A 20,834-nucleotide genomic window follows, 5' to 3' on the forward strand; every position below is an offset into this window, starting at 1 on the left:
ATATATTGGAACACAATACATAAATTAGGTCTGAGAAATCAAAAAATACCAACATGTTAAAATTACATGAAAATAGCTATATAAAGTTCGACACTATGTAAATCTATTCCTGCAAACTTAATTACAAACGTAACAATTATTGAATGACAAATTAATTACAAATTGAAAAAAACAGATATTATCCAGATTAAATTATAGAGAATATATATACTTAAAATCTTATATTAGTAGTTTCTAATAGAACGGACATTCATAGTTTTTTTTAGATATTTGTCACTCATATCCTGATGCTTAATAGATTCATGATACCCGTGTCACGTCTCGTCTAGCAGATATCATGCATAAGACAAACTCTATAAGAAATAAGCAATTAAAGTCAAAGTTTGGGATTAGGTTAAGTAATATATTTTTTTGTTGAAAATGTTTAAATTTTTTAGTTGTTTATGCTGTCAAAATGTTGACATGAATGAGGAGAGGTACGTTGCTGTGAAATATATAACTAGCCACATTCGAATAACCTTTTAAGACATGAGTCAAGACTATTGACAAAATTTCCATCAACATATCATTTAAGAACGCTATTCGATGACTATGTAAGTTTGAATTATGTGCTTTATTTCCATTTCACTATTTAATTATCAATAAAAAAAGGCAATTTCTGATTCAGAGAACTCTGCAAACAGTGAAAATGGAAATTTGGATGAAATTGATCTGAGAGAAGACCTTGAGTGTATTATCGAAGGAAATGAGGATTGTGAAGATGAGTTGACTGGAAGACTTACTACACATGGAAACGGATCGGTTACGGAAAGAAATGAGTCAGTGACCCATGTAGATACTGAAAGAAGTTCAATAGGAAGTTCGGGACATAACACAAACCGTTCCAGAAATTCTAGAAAGGGTAAAAGGAGGAGTCACAGAAAGTAATTGTATTAGATCGTGCTTTTCTTGAATATAAAACCCTTAGATTTCATGTAAACGAACGCTAGCGGGAATGGTTGTATTGACATTTTGGCGGAAAAAAAAATCCACTTTGCCACAAAAAATAAAGTCGGTTTAATAAATAAGTGAATATTTGGATATTCAACATGAGTTTGGCAAAAGAGTTTGTCGATAACTTTATTCGTTCCGGGACAATTTGTGTCATCTCGAAGACAACTTGTCCCTATTGTGTAAGAGTCGTAGAAGCATTAAAAAAGGCAGGGTATTCCCCGAATGTTGAACAGATTGATTTGAGAAAGGACGTCGCAGAAGTTCAGGCTTATTGTAATGATATATCTGGAACTAGGACTGTCCCAAAGGTATTTGTATTTGGTAAATTTATTGGTGGATGTGATGACACCTTAAAGAAATTAGAGGACAAATCTTTCGATAAGTTGATATCATCCTCATAAGTTACAGTTAGTTCGGTCAAGTGTCATCTGACACATTATGAAACTGATAAATTTGCTTAAACATTTCGAGTATATTTTCCTTTTGTTTATTATGTAATATGCTGTATATTTAAATCATGCCTGTACGCGGCTACTGTGTGTGGGGAGCAGTTTTACATGTATCCTTGAAGAATCTTCCTTTTAAATGCGCTTGTTAATAGGTTTTTTTCCTTGGAATAGAGTAGACTTTGTGTTTTTGGATTTAGTCATTCATATTCTGTGAATTTACATGGCAACCGTTTTAAGATTATAGTAGACTCGGAGTGTAAAAGAGTTTCTTTTTTTAAGAAAGCAGGAATAGAACACATTTGTTAAAGATGAGTAATTTACATAAATTGTTTACAATAGCTCATTTAGTGGTATTCCTTTCCATTATACCGGGATGTTTGTCAACAGGGACTCATTCTCAGACAAATTTGGGTACTTTGTCGGAAAGAATGGAAGAATATTTTGATAGTTTTAAGTCATTATCAAATAACATGGAGGTTCCGGCAAAGTTAATTAGAAACTATGGTGCTTACTTCTTAGAAAATCAAGGATTTGACATAAATCCGTTAATTTGTGAAATAGGTGGAGTGAATATCAATGAAAAGTTCACTCAAATCTCAAAAGAATACACTTTAAATTCTTTGAAAATGATCATATCTCTGAAATTGATGGGCTCTATTAATTTAGAGTTTTTAAGCGATTTATTTCAAAGAATGAAGAGTCTCGGAAATATTAATTTAGTCTCTGATTTTTATGTGGAAATTTTGAATCAGATAGAGGTAGCAAACCTTTTGAATGATAAATATAGAACGCATAGAAGTTATCTAAGGATAATAGAGTCCAGTTTGGATAACTCATTAACTAGTATTGGAGAGATACGTAAACATATTTCGGAGTATATTGATCAATCTAATAGTGAATTCTTTTGCAAATATTTGTATGAAGCAAAATTTTTAGCTTTGGAACAGAATTTATTGATAGTTAAGACAGTGTTATACCTATTGGATTATTCAGATCCCTCTAAATTTGAGGATATGTTTAGGGGTAAGAGCAAGGACCTATATAATATAATTGCAAATGATAAAGAATATTTATCGTCGTATTACCTTGCTGATTTTGGTTCTGATGTAGGGGATTCTTTGCTTGAATGTATAAAAAGGTCGAATATGTTTGTGATTCCTGATTCAATTGGACCTCTGAAAGTAGAAATTTCAAAAAAATTGCCAAATGGTTCTATTTTTGGTAAATTGCTGAATGAAATGGCCAATGATGGTGATTTGGCTTTTGGGATGTGCAAAGTAAAGATTGAGAAACTGTTAAAAGAAATTGAATTAGCTAAACAACGTTTAATTTCTAACTTAGAAAAAGCCAATGTAATTGCTAAATTAGTGGAGCGTCAGTCTGACAATGGTGGTAGCAGGCGAAATAGGTATAAACTGTTAAGGGAATATAAAGTTAGTGGTTCAAACAAAGACATATTAACTTCAGGATTAAGCTCATTAATTGAGAGTGAAGAAATTGAACATGTTACTAGTTTCATTTCTGAGGTGCAACGCATTTCACGGGAAAATATGAACAAAATCGTGGATTTAATAAGTGGAGGTAGCCATGAACAAAGTTTAGGAGTATTCTCAGTGGACGACTTGAGATTTCCACTTTCTATTTTTAACAAACAATATAATTATATGAATAAATTAAATGAATTGGACGAAGTATTAAACAGCATTATTCTTTTAAGTGATATGGCAATGGAGGCTGAAAATAGAGTAATTAGATTGCTAAATCTTATACCAATTTTTCATCTATTGGAGATTTCGGGACCTCAAGATCAGGAAAAAATTCTATTTCTTAAGACAAAAATTAACGAATATACAATGTTGAAACAAATTCAAGAAGAATATAAATTCGATTCAGTTTTGTATAAATTGGATCCGGAAATTAGTGAATTTGTTTCAACACTAATTTCAAATATGGATAGTGGTTTAGAAGAATATTCGTGCAAGACTATGAAGGATTACTATAGTGGAATAACAAATTTTGAAATTAGAAATGCAATGAAAGTGATAGATAATAATATTGTCAAAGAAATTACGCATTACAACGACAGAAATTATATATTTACAGAGAACGTTGATTCACTTGGTGTAGTTTTAGGTTTGAATTTTTTGGTAGGGTTTGATTCAGTTGGACTTGGTAAATTAATTTTGAATCTTTTATCTGGTGAATTAAATCTAAGAATATATATTGATAGTTACCTGGCTGTAAGAAAGTGCATTGAGAAAGTGGAAGATGAAAGTTCTTTAACAACTGATTCAGGTATTGGTTTAAAAAGTCTAACGGTATCATATATAAAAAGTTTAAATTATATTAGAAATGGTGCTTATCTAGAAAAAGAAGTAAACTCATTCGATCCAACATTGGATTTAAGGGAAATAAATGATGAATTTTCTATGATTAAGGAGGTTGTCGAGTATAGCTATCTAGCTAAGTTGTATCTTTCAGGTCCAGTTATTAAAGTAACTTCTGGTAAAGGAGGGAGTAACTATAAATTTACAAAGAGGGAGATAAATTTTATATATGATTCAATAATGACAACTGATAATAAACTTTTCAAAATAAAGGGGCTAACTCCACTATTGATTGAAAAGAAGAATGTGAAGGAAATGTTGCATTTCTTATTTTCAATATTCAGCTCGTACAGGGAATTGGTCTCGTCTCTAGATAAGATGATAAAGAAAAAGAGTGATGAATACAATTCGAAAGTTGAAGGTGAAGTTAGTGGATTTTATGTTTCAGAAATTATTAAGACAGCAGTTGAAGAATTGTTTATTTCTCTTAAGGAAATGCTTAATTCTGGATTTGTTGGGGATCTTGTACTAAAGGAAGTTTCAGAATGTGTTAATATTATTAACGGTCTTATAACACCTGAATATAGTAGATTGTTTACGAAAATGTATGATTTATCGAATTCCATTAGTGAATTGATTTCAATCATAAATAATGGCGAGTCAATGCTTTCAATTGATTTATTTATTAAAAGTGTAACGGATTTTTCAATTTTTGGTACTGATACAATCGTAGCACCAAGAGTTGATGATGGGAGGGTTTTCATTACTTCACTAAATAGGAGCAACTATCCGGGAAGTATTATAGTAGAAAGAAGCAGAATCCGCCCCCAAGAATCAGATTCAAATTGTAGAGTCGCTTTTATCGATTTAGATGTGGAGCTGTACAAGGAAACAAATGGAGGTTACACTGAAATTCCTGTAGATAAATACAATATATTAACTGTACACTGTATTATTCAAAACTCACCAGGTAGGACATTGGATGACTTTTTGAAAATTAGATCGCTAATTAAAAGTGGTGGAATATTGGAGATAGAAGGTCATGTTATTGATTTTTTAACAGAAAACGTTCATGTTACATTTTTAGCAGTTGATCACACACTAGCAAATAGCAATGTGTACATTGATGATCTTGAAATGGAGCTTAATCAATATTTTTTGCTAATTCCCGGGTTGAATATTGAATATGTGGTAAACTTGGATGTTCTTTTATTTTCATTGAAATTAAGTAACTTTTACAATTTCGAAAAAATAATAAATTACTGTTTAGATTCTTACATGTCTTTTGAATCAATAAATTCAAGTATTTCAAGATCATTTTTGAGGAAATCAAGTTATGTTAAGTTACTCCATTCAACAAATTTATTAGGCAATGTAATTAAACTATCTTCTATTGGCAAATATTCTGGTTTTGGGGGTGAAACGCCTGTATTATTCTCCTTTAATAATGTGAATCGAGGTGAAGATCCAAATGTTGATTATTTAATAAATTTATCTCGTGGTTTGTTTCAAAAAAGTGCATTTAATTGTGTAACTGTACTTGATAATATTGCACCTCTTAAAACTCCCTCTAATCCAGTAAATGAGTATGTTTGGGTCCTAACAGAAAGAAGCCATATATCCTATATGATGCTGCTGAGAAATGCATTGATAAATGATACAATCTCTGGGAAATTAAGGAGAACTCTTTATGCTGCCTCATTGGATGTTGCTAATCAAGTACAAATAAATAACATGAATGCATTTTTCAATTCATTGATTCAAAGGGAATCTAATACAAACATGTTTTATGATGTGACCAAAAACAAACTAATGTTTTTGGTTGATAATAATTTTGATATTTTAAAAAGTGCAACTGAATGCATTGCCTCGCTCAAAATGTATAGCCATAAAAACTTTTTTGAAAATGTGGTTTCAAAAAAGACAGAGATATTGAACGTCCCAGTATTTCAAATAGATATGAAACAAGCAGTTGATCAATATGTTATCGGCTCAATGCCTTTGTATTGCTCAGCAAGGAGAAATTATTATGACAACTCTATTGTACTAAGTATAAGCACGGAATTAGGAATAAATGATATCATTTCATACAAATTGTTGCTAAGAACTCTGGACTCAAGTTTAAACTTGAGAATAAGAAATTTACCATCCCAAAATGCTTTGAGAATGATATTCAATGTCGGTAGTGAGTTTATAATGGACATCAACAATTTGAAATATACGTATATTTTACCCATTTCTGATTCAACTGATGCTAAAAAGATTTCGGAAATCAAAGATTTGATTCGAACTTCGATGAGAGAAGTTTCATTAAATTCACTCTGTCCTTCAGTACTCGAGTTCACTCCTGAGATATCACTAAGCTCAATAGGATTGGAAATAATCACTCCAAAAGTTGACCAGAGGTTGAAAACAACACCTGATTCTGAGATATTTACTTTAAATGGGGTTTCTTACTATGTAATAAGGTACAATTCAAGCAATTTTTTGAATTCATTGGGAAAATATATGAAAGAATTATTATTAGGAAGAGCAAACATGATATTTGCAAGCGATTATACCAACCTTGAAAATGACAGGAGGTATTTACCTCAAACTGGAAGCTCATTGTTGATTCACTTAATTAAAGGTGTACCTATTCAGTTGGTTAAGGAGGAGCATGTACTTAAAATATATACGGAGAAATACGAAAATCACGATTTGAGTTTAATACATGGCATAATGAAAGTATATAAAGGCTACAATGTCAGTATTGTAACAAAAGACCTTGAATACTACTATATTTATAAACTTTGTTTTGACGAGTCAAATACAGAAAAGGAATGTATTTTTGTTAATGTATTCAGATATGTGCAATCTAATATGTTTGAAAAGTTGTCTTATTATCAAAAATCTCTGAACTTGAATCAATACTTTTCTGTCATTGCGGAAGAAAACGAAATCATCTCCGAGGAGATGATAGGATTGAACGTAATTACTAGATTTGGTGGATCTGTATTATTTAGAGGAGAAGATAAATTGGAACTTTACTATTATTCTAATCAATATTGGGATGTTTGTGCATTCGTTAAGGAATATTACGAATTTTCAACGGAATTAACAATTGTTTTAATCAATGATGACCCAACTGTTGAAGATGTAGTTATTGAAAGTACTTTTGTTGAGTGCCCCACTATTCCTATTCACAATTTACATAAAAGAGATTCTATACCACACTTTGTAAGGCTTGAAAACTTAAACAAAGATGGGCTCAACGCTTATACAGAATATGTATTTACATTATATAAGCCCCTAAATTATCAAATATTGGCGAGTTATATTGAATTTCATCTAGCTGGACACAACGTTGCTCTTCAAATTGAGGGTTTTGATTTGTTTATTAGAAACAAGAAAATAGGTGATATACTAAACTTGTTTTCTGTTTATGTTTATAAAAACGCTCAAGGGAGTGAGAACATTACCCTTAAGGGCGTTTCTCTTACTAGTACTGAAATTCAGGGTGCAAAGGCAGTTGCAACAAAACTTAGGGAAATTTATCCAAATTCACAAATAGTGGCTGTAAATACACGTGATGAAATGATCGAAATATGATAACAAGTTATTGATTTATTATTTAATCTGATAATTCATATCTATTTTACATTTTCATGTTCATTTCCAATTTTTAAGTTTTTACTCAACTTTTTTATCTTTCAGAGTCCTTTAGTTTCATTAATCCGGTCCAGTTCTTGTCTTTTAGGGTTTCAAGAGTTTTGGTTTTGGATAATTCCAGGCCACTGGTGAACTGATTAGTTTTGGTTACGAAGGGGAAACTTGTGACACTAACAATTCATGAGAACAACCAATGTTTTTAATTGAAGAAACCGAAAGGTTATCGTAAGAGGTTTACTTGTGCTTGAAACTAGGATTTTAGTAATTTGACTCAGAATTAAAAGTGAAAACAAATATAATATGAAAAAAGAATGATACTTAAAAACAAACATTCATTTATTTTTTCCTAAGAAAATGCTAAGTCTAATTACGCAATTTTATATTGTTTCTTTTAACTGCAAATTTAACTTAGAAAGTTATGACCCACCAACAATTCTCCAAAAGAACAATTCCGGGCGTGTATTATATAATAAGGTTATTGCAGTTAATTCATTGAAATAATTGTAATAACAAATTTAGTTCCCAAGTCATACGAAAGAACCGGTATTACAAATCCACAATCTCCAATTAAAGATGTTTCGGTTAAAATACAATATATTCTAGTTCTAAAGATAGTGAATTGATTTCCGAGGCAGTTGGGATTACAATAGCTATATAAATCCGTATAATCTTTTCTAATTCTATCCACAAAAAGTCGATAAACCCCTTTCACTATCAAAAAAAGGCAACCAATTGCACTAGTGCATTCATAATTAGTCAAAATAATACAAACACCACTACTAGATTGCTTACTAGTGGAAAAAATACAATCCAAAAAAAAGATTTTCTGTCTTAGTAATATATTAATTTTAGTACTAACACTGTCAAAAACATCGAAAAATAATACCAATAAAAAGTTCTAATTTAGGTCCAATTTCGTAGACTGGTAATCTTAAAGACAATTTAAACGGCAAAATAAGCAAGTTTGTCGAAGAAAATTGTTTACTTCCATTTTAAGAAATAATCACAATTTTGAGTTAAAATACAAATATAATACGTAGAAGAGTGCCAAATCCATCAATTTTTCTTGCAGTTATATATTTAATTGTGCTCCCTTAAACTAAAGATGAAATAACGGTCCAATTCAAAAATCAATGTGAAATTGTAACTTCTATGATGTTTTAATCTCATTATTTGTGATCAATGTCTTCAATTTGATATTTAAACATGATCTACGAAACGTGACTCTAATGGTTTAAGCCTCCATCAAAAAATTAAGACGTCAGTATTCCCGTACAATATCACTAGAGATAAAGATATAAATAAGAATAATATTTTGATATATAATGACGTGAATTCCACAAAGCAGTTGAAATATTTATAATTATTAAGATCATTGATTTACTGCAAATAATAATTTGAAAAAAGGAAAAAAATAATGAATACTGAAAATGATAATTCAACAATAAGAATTGCTAATGTTGATGAACATGTAAATTTTCACTATTCAACATTTATACAAGATAAACCATATATTATTTTTTGCATAAACAATTTCTTTCCCATATTAATAAAAAATCAAAATGATTAAAAAGTATTAAATAATTCCAAAAGTCAATTACCAGAAGATAACTATTGATTGTTGGAAGAAAATTGCAAACCCATATCCAATATTTACATTTCTACACATACAATATATAACTCTAAATATAACCTACCCCCTTACATTGATATTTTATATTGCGAGTTATTACCCATATGACCGTTTAAGGTTCCATCTCCATTTCTAAAAATTAAACCAAAAAATGTTTGTATTATCAACAAACATTTTCCCCCCTACAGAGAAATAATATATTTATATGAAGCCATATAATTTTATTCCTATTGATAATTGGAAATCTTCTAATTTATAAAAGTGACCATTGAATATTATCTATTGTCACAACAAATATATAAGGTATATGTATGTATACACATACCATTATTTTAGATTCATTAAAAATACTCAATTCATGAGAGTGAAAATGGTGTACATGTGTTAGGTTTTAAAAACCAACCATAATCATTCAACATTGTGTGTTTCTGGAATTCAACTGTCAATGGAATATCACCCACAACTTTTAGTGAGAGCAGATAACCTTTTAGATGCTTTATTAGCTTCTGTTTCTAATTCTTCTTTTCTCTTTCGAAATCTTTCTCCTTGATTAGCCCTAAATTCTGACATTTGACGTTGCCTGGCAAGTTCTTTCAACATTTCTGTTTTACAATGATTTCTATTTTCTTCTTCTTCTTTCCTACGGTCTGCCGTTTCTTTTCGCATAAACCAATCTTCATAGGTAATTTCATACTTTTCCTGTTCTGATAAATAACTCCTACCACGTCGTCTCGTATTGAATTTTTCCAGTATTTTCACAATATCTTCAAGTTTTACAGACCCTTTCTTAGGTTCTGGATCTGATTTTTTAACGGTTTTACCTCCCTCCGGTAGATTCACTCTGTCCATAACATTTAAACCAGATTCTTGTGTTTCACCAGCATCTGTGCATGGATGCCACTCTCCTTTTGATTTGCGAATACTCAATCTTGAAGTGTATCTTTCCGCTTGTTTTTTGGGGCCAATTTTGCCAATACTAATAGTTACTTCTGGTAATTCTGTAGTCGGGGCACCAACCTTATCTCCTGTATGTAATATAGTTACTTGGGACAAATATTGAGGTGATATTGTTGGTTTAATAAAGAGACAGGAAACAAATTGTTTCATCGGTGTTTGTTTTCCACCTATTCTCATCTTCAGTTCAGATCTATATTTTTGTTCTTTCTTGCAATTCTTTGCCTCTTCAATAATGGGATCGTTGATGTTAACTTCAATACATGACCTGTAAAGTAATTCACCGTTTCCCAACAACTTTTTTTGTAGAGAGGCAATTCTATGTTTTATTTCAAGAATATTAATTCTTTGAGATAATAATTCTCGCAATAACTCTAAACGCTCGATCTCAAGAGATTCAATTTTTGATTTTTGGAGTTGTAACTTAACCTTAAGATCATCAATAACATCAATGTACTTTTTTGCCTTTTCAAGTTTATCTAATAATGATAAAAGCTCAGAATGTTTTTCCATTAATCTACTGATGTTTTTTAATTGAGAATCAAGTATATTTCTTAATCTTTCCTTTTCACGTTTGAGTTTATATTCATTTTTCATTCCTTCGTATTTATAACTAGCTGATTCAATATCCAGGGGAATTCCTGGAACTACTCTTCTTTTAACAATAGGGAGGGAATCTGGCATCTTACTCCCAACAATTGGAGGGTTCATTTGTAGATCTGTCAAAACATCGTCCTTGTGTGTCCCTACAGGTTCTGTTCGTCGTCTAAATTGTTTGTTTTGACTTTTTAATTGCCTTAATAATCTAAGATACCTAGAGACGTAATTTGGTTTCTCAACTTGTTCCGGATTCATTGTATCTTGAATAATATTTGAAGTGTCTTCATTTAAGGCATTTGAAGTGTCTTCATTTACGGTATTTGAAGTGTCTTCATTTACGGTATTTGAAGTGTCTTCATTTACGGTATTTGAAGTGTCTTCATTTACGGTATTGTCTAAAGATGGCAATATTTCATATGATTCTTTCTCAATCTCTTCATTCATTGCATCTATATCTTTTCTTAAATGATAAATGCCGATGAATATATCCATTATCTCAACTTCCTCAATGTACAAACATTTTTTTCTACTATTTGTTTCGTAATACTCATTTATGTACTCGCTTTGATCTTTATCGTCATATCTATCGTATTTTTCTCCCTCAATTCTTTCTTCAGTTCCCTCAATTCTTTCTTCCGTTCCCTCAATTCCTTCTTCCGTTCCCTCAATTTCTTTTATATCTTCCTCCTCCTTTTTATCATCTTCCTTGAGCTCTTCATAGTCCTTGGATCGGATCTTCAATTCCCCTGGAGATTTTTGTATTATTTCCTGTTCGGGCCCTTCAAGAATCCCACCTTTAGAGCTCAAATCAGAACTTACTATGAGGTCTACGGAAACAGTTGGGATGGTTTGAAGTTCGAACAATAGTTTTTGTTCCTCATATTCAGTCTTCGCACAGAAGTCAAATATACTACTGTTTAAAGTGGAATGCTTGCAACTTAAGTTATCTGCTCCAGATACTAGCCCGAAAAAAAAGGCGAGATATGTAGCTATTTGAAATTTCACCTTTGAGGGTTTAAGACTCATAATTCCTCTGTAAAACACACAATTAATCCAAACGAATGCAAAACACAGAACATAATATAAATTTTTCTCTAAACGACAAATATATGAACTTCAAATATATCTGGTTCACCTTGCCGCCTGGCGTACCATTGTCATTAAAGGTATTGGTAACTTAACCCATATAAGAAAAAAAGTTCTATTAAAGAAATACTGCCGGGACATTTATTTTAATACAATAAATTCAAAAAAAAGATGAACTGAAATGAAAAAACTGTTTTGTTTTGAGTATAAAAATGGGGTTCTGAATTCGTTTTAATAAACTAAGCGAAACACGACATCCACTCTATTTACTTACATCAACGACAGACAAATTATTATGCAGTAAATATAAACTTATTAAACCTAAAATACATACGTACATAATATTTCGCGTTGTAAATGATGAATATTAAACATACAGAGGTGCTCTCGGTTTCAAGCTTTCATTGCAAGTTTCGTTAGCTTTGGCATCCGTCCACATTGAATTTAAAAAATAAACCCCTATATGCTCACCGTCTTTTTTTTCCATCAATCTATAATGTTAAAACCTTTCTTAATTCAAATTTTGTATAGAAACATCATCTAGAACCTGCTGTGTTTATTCGTCTTTTTTGTAGTTCAACTACAGGAAACATACAAAGATTAGTGTCTATTAAGTTGCGGATAGAAAACTACCGGAAGATTTAGTTACCGTTATTATCTTCGAAATCCTTTTTGTTGAACAATATTCTATTAATAATTTGATCATCATCATGTGGAATCCACTGCTCTATTACATTTTCAAAAACTACGTATGGAGATGAACCAGGAACATTACTTGGGTGCCTTTTTTTGATTTGTCTTCTTGGTCTAATGGGCCTTCTCTCTTCAATCGTATTTTTAATTCTTCTCAATCTCGTTCCATTTGACAAAAGTTCCGGAACATCCAACAATTCGTGCATTGGAATCCGGGACAGATTCTTGCTCATCATTTCAAAGAATACATCAGGTGGGACTTCAACATCGTCAAACCTCCTGCGACAAGCCTCGCAAATCACTTTGCCATAGTCTGGGTCAATAAGTAGAATCAACTCCCTTAATTCTTCCTTTGTAAACAAACTAAGCAACGATTCTGCAATATCCTTTAATGATGGTAAAGAAAGGGTACCATTTTTTTCATTAAAACTACCATCAACAACTGTTTCATTGTTACTTGTATGTGGTTCACATTCGGAAGTTGCAGATGAGAACTCATAAACTGTAAATAAACATAACAAGAATAAATGAAGTAGTTTAGTCATTTTTCAGGCATTCGGTAATATTCTTAAATTAATTCAGTTATATATTCCGACTTTATGAAAACTAGAACTTAAAAAAAAAAATACTCGTTTTTTTATTTGGCGACAAATAACTACCCGTTTTATCTTCAAATATATCTTTATTTAGTCATCTTGGCGGTATCGTATTAAACCTTCATATATGATATTTTTAAGAATTAAACAAACGTTTTAATATAGTAAAAGTCAAAAGTTTTTTTTCGATTTTATTACAAAAAAGAAAAAATGCTTGATAATCAGACGCTTGAAAATCATAACAATAAGTTCTACAAAATAATGCACCAATACCAAACAAACCGTTTAGTTTTTTTAAACGTTTTTAATCAATTCTAGCAAGTCTCCTCGACTTATTGATATAGATCCTCCAACGTAAATGTAAATAATTTCTTCTTGTTCTCAATATTTCCTTTTTTTCTCTGATTTGGTTCTTTCTTTTTTCAGATTTCGACTTTTTCGTTTTAATATGCATAATTCCCGCCCAAAGGCCGAACTGAATATAGTGTTGGCGCTAATGTATGTAAAGATCTAAAAAAAATGTAATTAAAGACGAAGGATAGAAAGGTAGTGGTTTATAGGAATAACTAAATATAGCAGGAAAGTCAAATACTCAGTGAGGGAAAAAGAGTATTGCGTACAGGGTTTCCAGCTATCATCATTCTTATTATTTTATATATTGGTTGTTTACGAGAAGGCGAGTGTGGAACTATATACAAGTTAAAAATAAAAGGCAATATAAAGATTAATAGAATTAAATGTTATGGATGATAAAAGAATAGTAAATCTTATCAGATATGAAAAGTAAAAGAAGGAGGTCTAGGGCAACCTCACTAATTATATTAGATTTTTACTGTGTTTTATGGTTTATTCTTAATTTAAAAACTCATGCTGATAATTACAATCAAATATTCGGGAGAGATAGTGGTTTTAATAATATTATAAATCAGCAGAGAAATGAATTTGTATATAATTATCCAAATTTTTTAGGTAGTGGTGTAATTTTTACTCAGGGGCCAATACCAAGCCAGAGCCCGACAACTACATTAGGTAAGGAGTTGTATGAAGAACTTAATGCTATAAAACAAGGTACAAGACGAACGATTGTGACGAGTCCTGCGATTTATCCAGGAGTTACTCCCACACAGCATCATCCTGATTTAATAGTCACGCCTGTAGTTTTTGGTGAAAAGGATACAATAGTTAAGAAGAAACACAAAAAGTCAGGTAAATCAAAGAAGAAATCAAGGGTATTATCTTCTGCATTGATTCAGAATAAGGAATTTTTTGAGTCAGTTCCAACTCAACTAGGTAAAGCAGTTACATTAAAAGATAAGTGTCAATTTGTTCCAACCCCAATAAAGGTTCCGGAACAAATTTATTTTTGGAAGGAAATAGAATACTCTAAAATAAAAAAAAGTGATTTCAATGTAGTTCCACCACATATAAGTCATAACAACCCATTCATAAGTTCATATGAGTGTCTTTCGTTATTTGATGAATCATTTATTGCTTTTAAGAATGGTGATCTTTTAATTTCACCAGAAGTGTTTGTGGGGCAAGTTAGACAAGTGGGAATGCAATTAAGAGACTCTCTTATAAGCACTGAGTATATTATTTCAACAGAAGATGTGTGTTTGGCAATGAGAATTATGTTATCTCTACCACATCCATATAGAAATGTAATTAATTGTAGGTCAGCAATAATAGCGGCCATTAGGGATTTATCTGAGATTGAAAACTATGAGCTATTGGTTCAAAGCGATACAGTTATGGAAAACAAGTTTAAGGACGTTAATTTCTCATGTAAGAATACTCTTAAATTTCAAAATTTCGATTCAAAAAAAAGTTCAGAAGATTTTACTTTGAAACCTAATCAGCTATACAAACTGTTTCAACTTGATTTGAATCCCCAGGATTCACAGTTCTATTTAAGACTTGCACTTCCCCACAGAAAGGCAGTTCTTACAGTTCAGGATAGTTATTTTAAGTTCACGAGCAATGCATTATTGTTTGATGTAGCTGCAGCCATAATTCTATTATTGAATGAATTACACGAAATAGACCAATCTATAGAGCAGTGTATTGAGATAGTTAAAACTTGTGTTTCTCTGCAAGATGAAAATAACGAAAAACCACTAAATCCTTCAATAGCTGAGGGAATATGCAAAGAATTGGGGATAACATCTGTAACGAAGAGGCGAAAGGTTAAATATAATTCTCATACATTAATTCAATTGCTAAAAAGATTGGCTCGTATGAAGCCAAATATTGATAATGAGCTTATTATTACTACCTCTCTTCCGTCAGGAAAAACACTGCTTCCGACTTCTGAATATGGGTTCTCGAAAAGATCTCCAAAAGTAGAGATTTGGCCAGTTGTTGGAAAGGTATTTTCTGATGGGACCATTAATAGTCCAATGATTCCAGCCTGTACTGGTATTCCTGCCTTTGAGTTTAACAGGTTTATACTGCTAAACACCTTTATAGAGAGGTATTTGGCAATATCTGGTCTTGGAAGGATAAAATTAACTATTGAGGACATATGCTTGATGGCAAAGTACTTTATATCTCATCATAACTCAATAAAGAGGTTGCAAAAAGAATCTGGTCAAGAAAGAGCAGTTTTTCCACTGGAAGATTCAATTCCTCTAGCTATATTTACCGTTACACAGAGTTTAAATCTCGAATTATTTACAATGGATGCTTGTAGGGAGATATACAGAGAATTTATGGAGGAAGAGGAGGCATCCTTGAAGAAGGTAATGGGATACAATTACCTTGCTAAGATTGAGAGTTACTATTCGAAGCCACCTTTCAGCTATAATTCAAATACTAAATTAAAACACTTGCCAAAGATGATGGTAAATGGTGATAAATTTGAAAATACATATACTTGGAAGGCACTTTTAAGAAATCCTACTTGTTCTGGTTTGAAGCATCACGTTTTAAATAGGATAATTATGTTTATTGCTTATGTTCTCTCTTACTGGAGGAGTAGCTATCCTTCAGAAAAAATTCCATTCAAGAGTCTTTTTGAGGTTTGCAATGGGTTTAGCAATTCATTGGAAACTTACTCATTTAAAAGTCAAGAATTTGTTATATTTACAGAAGATTGGCTTTTTGTCAAAAGAGACAAGCTACATGACAGTATACTGGAGTCTATTTGGAATAATTTTTTAATATATGAAAGAACTGCTTTTCCAAAAAATTCAGAGGAAACAGAGACAGACTACATTCAAAGAGTATATCATTACTCTTTAATTCCAGAACCATTATTTATAGATGACTGGACAAAAATAGAACTTCCGATTAGGATGGATATTGCTGAATTTATCAAATTGACTCCATATGTGGACAAACATATAGGCCTGCTTTCCAATAGAGATGATCTTACAATTAATCATGTGACTTTGATAAAAGCATTTTTGGAAACATTTTTCGAGGAGGTATACCAATACCCTGTTGTAATGGAAGAAAAAGATGTGTTGCTTTTAATGGATCGCAGAGAACTCGAAAAAAAGTCGATGGATGAGTTATTTTTTGAGATACAGAGCAAACGAATAGAATGGAACTGGTTAAAACAAGAAACAGCATCCCATGCTATATTAGAGTTATTAGAATACCTTAAAATGCTAAGGAAAATAGTTGGGGATAAATTAGATAAGAAAGAACCAACAAATAAAGATATATTTTCTACACCAAGAGCTATTTTTACCCATGGTAAATGGCTAATAAAGACTCCTCAACCTGTATTCAGGTTGGCAAATTCATCCCAAAGACGAGCATTACACGGTTATCCAAAATATATTTTAAACAAAGCAAGGTACATTCAAGCTTATTTTATAAAGGCCTTTGATAGGGTATTACAATTTGATTTAAATATTCACATAGGTGACGTTGTAATGTCTTTGACAAATAGTAGAGGAGAAGATGAGAGGTTTATAGAACTTCTCACAGAAAAGCTTTCAAATAAGAGTGGTCAAAGTTTTATTACAAAGCAAGTGATAAAGGAGATATACTCTGCTTGTATTACATTTAGTTTCTATAAATACTCATTAAAAGGGGCACTTTCTGAAGAGCAGGCGTTTGCCTCTCCGAGAGTGTTTTACAAGCCGAAATTAGGTTGGGAATTCTTTCCCCCTAATATTCCGGACTTCTCCAAACTTCTCGCCTTAAGCAAGATATTTAGAGGAGAAGAAGAGGAAGACATCGCTGGTTATGATGGTAAAAGGTCAAAAACAAGTAGTGGAAGTAGTAGTGATTACGGAACAGAGTCAAGTGTTCAGGGGGATAGGCATAGAAATATGGAAGAATCAAGTAAAACACTGGTTGTTAATCCCTATACCTGGTCATCCCTGAAGGGATTTGTTGAAAGTAAGAAACTTGAAATATGGCAAACAAACAGAGCGATATCAATGTGTGCATACTTTAATCACTGGCTTTCTTATAAGTTTCCAAAAAAAAATCAAAAAGATATTAAGGTATCTGCCTGTGTGAATGCAATTTATCATTTAAAAAGTATGAATGGAGGTTACAGCCACTCAGAAGTAGTCCAAGTTTTCTTTAGATATATTGGAATTTCATATTTGAAAGAGGGTGATATTAAGGAAATGTTGTCTGCTTTTAACTCATACGAAAATATAGATAAACCAAATAACATGGGAAAGAGACAGTGGTTAATGAGTTTTTATAGGATACCACAGATAGAAGAAACAGATAAAAATTCACTTGGAAGCAACTTTGAATCTTTGAGGCTTCCAATACCACCTAAATTAGGTCAACAGTCGAGTATATTTGAAGAAAAGCAACAAATGAAGGACATATTACAGGTTCCAGATGTATTTATTCCAAAAGATTTTGACAAGAATAACATTTCGAATCTTAAAGAATTCTTGGAGAAGTTTACATACAGATTTTTAAAAAGAATGGGAATAAATGTTGAATTGGAGCTTGAAAAGTTTAACTTCTCAATTACTGAGGTGTTGAATAAGTGTACAGGCGAAAAGAGGTTGAGTTTAATGGACTCATTTGACGAACATTTAAAGGAAATAAATAGTAATCTCTCCTCTAATATCCCAAAAAGGCTTTCAGAAGGTTTCTATAAGTTTATAACATTAAAGTTTACTGGAAATAAGGAAGAAGAATTTGGTGATATAATTAGAAGAATATCCAGCAAAAGAATCTTAACAGATACAAGTGAACTTCCATTTGACATCCCACTTGGAATAGTTCCTGGAAAAATTGACATTACAATGCCATATAACTCCCATTCATTTGGTGAAATGAACTTTGCTAGACTTATAATAGCATATTTCAATGAACACATAATAGAACAACAAGGAATAAGAGAAAAAATAACTGGATTTGAGGGTTCAAGTGCAACAATAGGAGTTGATTTCGTTTCAGAGTACTGTTTAGGTAAATCTTTTGATATTATTAAAAAAGGTGGGATTGATTTACAACAAGCTATAGGGCAAGCTTGTTCACATGAGTTTCCTTGGTTAACAACCAAATTGTTAAGAGTACTAACTTCAGGTGTTTTGACTTATTGCCAAATAAATTCTGAAGATTTTCCGAGAGACCAAAGAGGGAGAGAACTGCTTAAATATGTTAGAGAAAAGCTTAACACTCCGATAGTTTCATACGACGAAGTTCTAGGTACGTGGACAATGAAGGATATACAAACAGGATTTTATGAAAAACAGGAGATATTTGACAATGATTATTCAACTTTAGAATCAGTTGGTACGGTTGACAAAAAGAATGGTATTGTTAGTTCAACAAGTTTCTATCACTGTAATGATCTTAATGTTTCTCAAGTAAATAGAATTTTAGCAAAAATTCAGTATTTTAGACAATGTATGTCGGAGGATCCAAATATAGACGTTTCTGAATTGGAAAAGTTATTGGATATGAATATTTGGTGCCTTTCATTGCGTCAGGAGGTCCCAAGTATGAGAAAATCTAATTCAAATTTACTTTTTAATTATTTTGGAATAGATTCAGCAACAAGACAAACATACGAGATTTTAGAAGACTGTTTTGAAGCAGTAGAAAACAGCAACTGGATGGAAAAGAGTTCTTTAAAGACATATCAACAGAATTTACACGGCACCTACTCAAATCACAAGAAAACAATAATGAAAATAAATTCACTAATAAAGTCGGACAAGCTTTTTTGTCCAAAGATAGTACTTGAAAGTGACTTGGTTTACTTAAAAAATTCCATGTCTGAAGATGCACATAGTAGAATAAGGTTATTCTCAGGTTATTCTGAAGTATTTTTCAGATATAAATACGGTATTATATTTGAATCAAAGCCCGTATTGATTGGACTTATTGTAGACAGATTTGATAAGATAGAAGAATCTCGGTTAAATGTTAGAATATTCAAGTCAATGGTTCCACAAGCAACAGATGAATCAATTTTATCCTTGTTTAAAAGTTTTAATCTATATGAGGCTGAAATATTGAAAGGAGGATTTGTTGATTTAAAGAGCATTTATAACAATGAACTTTGTAATGAAGTACAAGGAGATTGGCATTTTGTTTACCCTGTTGGAGACTTACAGAGGGATGAAGAGAGTTCTGATATTATTGGGAGACACATTTTTACCGAACAGGAAGTGAATAGAATGCAAACTATGGTTGCTTTTATAAACCAATCTTTGGATGAAATATATAAAGATAAATCAAAGGGTACATACGTTAGATTTATAGATATAGCTTTATTATTGAGGTCAAGGGCTGATATTAGTTCATTCTCAGTGTCTCTTCACTACCTATACGGTATTTTGCAGGATGATATGAGATTCTATCCATGGTTTACTGTTAATGTACTAAAAAGCATTGTGAAGCCTTTTCTTGAGTGGGAAAATCAACAAGTTTTTGGGTTAACAAAAGAAGCAAGCACTCAGCTGTCATTTTGGGCTCCTCAAAGTAAGATTAAGCTAAAGTACATTTACTCTCCTGTTGGGGTTTTGTATGATAGTCTCCACTGGTTTTCATGGGTCAAAAAACCAGTTTATTCAGAAATAGTTAAAAGAGTAGCAGTATTAGGAGATGAAATTGTGCATCCGATGACTTCTAAAGAAAGAATTTTGTTCGGAACAGCTACTTCAAAACACATGTACGAAATGATGACATTTTACATTCAATACTTTTTACAGGAAGTAATGAATATAATCATTCCATTTGACATGGAATTAATGGTTCTTGCGGTTACGAGAAAATCTCAGATTGAAGATGAAGTTATGGATTTCTTTACAAACATATGGAAGTATTATAGAGATTCTTACTTATTTGGAGGATTTATAGTAAATGGTGCTTTTCAAAATCCTCTTGTTACAATTATTAAAAAACAAAGATTCTTCCCACCAACAGCTCTTCCTGAATTTGAGTACTTCGATAAAACAATTTTACCAAAAAAAATGGACAAGTTTATGGCTCATTTTAATGGAAGACTTGCCGTCTCAAAGGAAGTTGTAAACAGGGTTTCGGCATTCTGTGCATTTTTAAATCTTAGTTTTGAATCATTCATTACAGAAAAAATAAACGAGAACGAAATAATTACTAAGATTGGACTTTTACCTATCTTTAATAACAATCCAAGCAAAGAATTTCATGAAATTAAAGAGGAAGTAGTAGAAATGATCAAAAGAGACTTTCCCTTCTATTTGGATACTCCAGAGAAGAGTGCTCATCTTATAAATACTATTGACTCTTATATATCGTTTGAAAACGAAATGATTAACTTAGGTTGGAGCATTTCTAATTTATATAAAAAACCTCTTGCTGTTCCATTATACAATGGATATCATTTAGGTTTAAATTTGAGAAAATACATTCCTAATAGGAGAACTTAAAAATC

At 31.6% G+C, this 20,834-nt stretch overlaps 6 protein-coding genes across 6 annotated transcripts; 4 read left to right on the top strand and 2 right to left on the bottom strand.

The window, feature by feature from the left end:
• Positions 1-462: 462 nt before the first annotated feature.
• FG379_002074 (uncharacterized protein) lies at positions 463-927 on the top strand (the record flags this gene model as incomplete). Its single annotated transcript, XM_067327943.1, has 3 exons — positions 463-476; positions 527-593; positions 652-927. 3 exons carry the CDS (start codon positions 463-465, stop codon positions 925-927), a joined length of 357 nt encoding a protein of 118 aa, XP_067183482.1.
• A 161-nt stretch (positions 928-1,088) lies between these two features.
• Positions 1,089-1,394, top strand: FG379_002076 (glutaredoxin; the record flags this gene model as incomplete). Its single annotated transcript, XM_067327945.1, has 1 exon — positions 1,089-1,394. The coding sequence occupies one exon, from the start codon at positions 1,089-1,091 to the stop codon at positions 1,392-1,394; it is 306 nt and encodes a 101-aa protein (XP_067183484.1).
• Positions 1,395-1,750: 356 nt separating this feature from the next.
• FG379_002077 (uncharacterized protein) lies at positions 1,751-7,360 on the top strand (the record flags this gene model as incomplete). Its single annotated transcript, XM_067327946.1, has 1 exon — positions 1,751-7,360. One exon carries the CDS (start codon positions 1,751-1,753, stop codon positions 7,358-7,360), a length of 5,610 nt encoding a protein of 1,869 aa, XP_067183485.1.
• Positions 7,361-9,506: 2,146 nt separating this feature from the next.
• FG379_002078 (uncharacterized protein) lies at positions 9,507-11,633 on the bottom strand (the record flags this gene model as incomplete). Its single annotated transcript, XM_067327947.1, has 1 exon — positions 9,507-11,633. One exon carries the CDS (start codon positions 11,631-11,633, stop codon positions 9,507-9,509), a length of 2,127 nt encoding a protein of 708 aa, XP_067183486.1.
• Positions 11,634-12,334: 701 nt separating this feature from the next.
• On the bottom strand, positions 12,335-12,931 carry FG379_002079 (uncharacterized protein; the record flags this gene model as incomplete). The annotated part of the gene is made up of 1 exon (XM_067327948.1): positions 12,335-12,931. The coding sequence occupies one exon, from the start codon at positions 12,929-12,931 to the stop codon at positions 12,335-12,337; it is 597 nt and encodes a 198-aa protein (XP_067183487.1).
• Positions 12,932-13,758: 827 nt separating this feature from the next.
• FG379_002080 (uncharacterized protein) lies at positions 13,759-20,829 on the top strand (the record flags this gene model as incomplete). Its single annotated transcript, XM_067327949.1, has 1 exon — positions 13,759-20,829. The coding sequence occupies one exon, from the start codon at positions 13,759-13,761 to the stop codon at positions 20,827-20,829; it is 7,071 nt and encodes a 2,356-aa protein (XP_067183488.1).
• Positions 20,830-20,834: the final 5 nt, after the last annotated feature.

The sequence above is a fragment of the Cryptosporidium bovis genome (assembly GCF_009768925.1).
Source record: "Cryptosporidium bovis isolate 45015 chromosome Unknown contig_3, whole genome shotgun sequence".
NCBI lineage: Eukaryota > Apicomplexa > Conoidasida > Eucoccidiorida > Cryptosporidiidae > Cryptosporidium > Cryptosporidium bovis.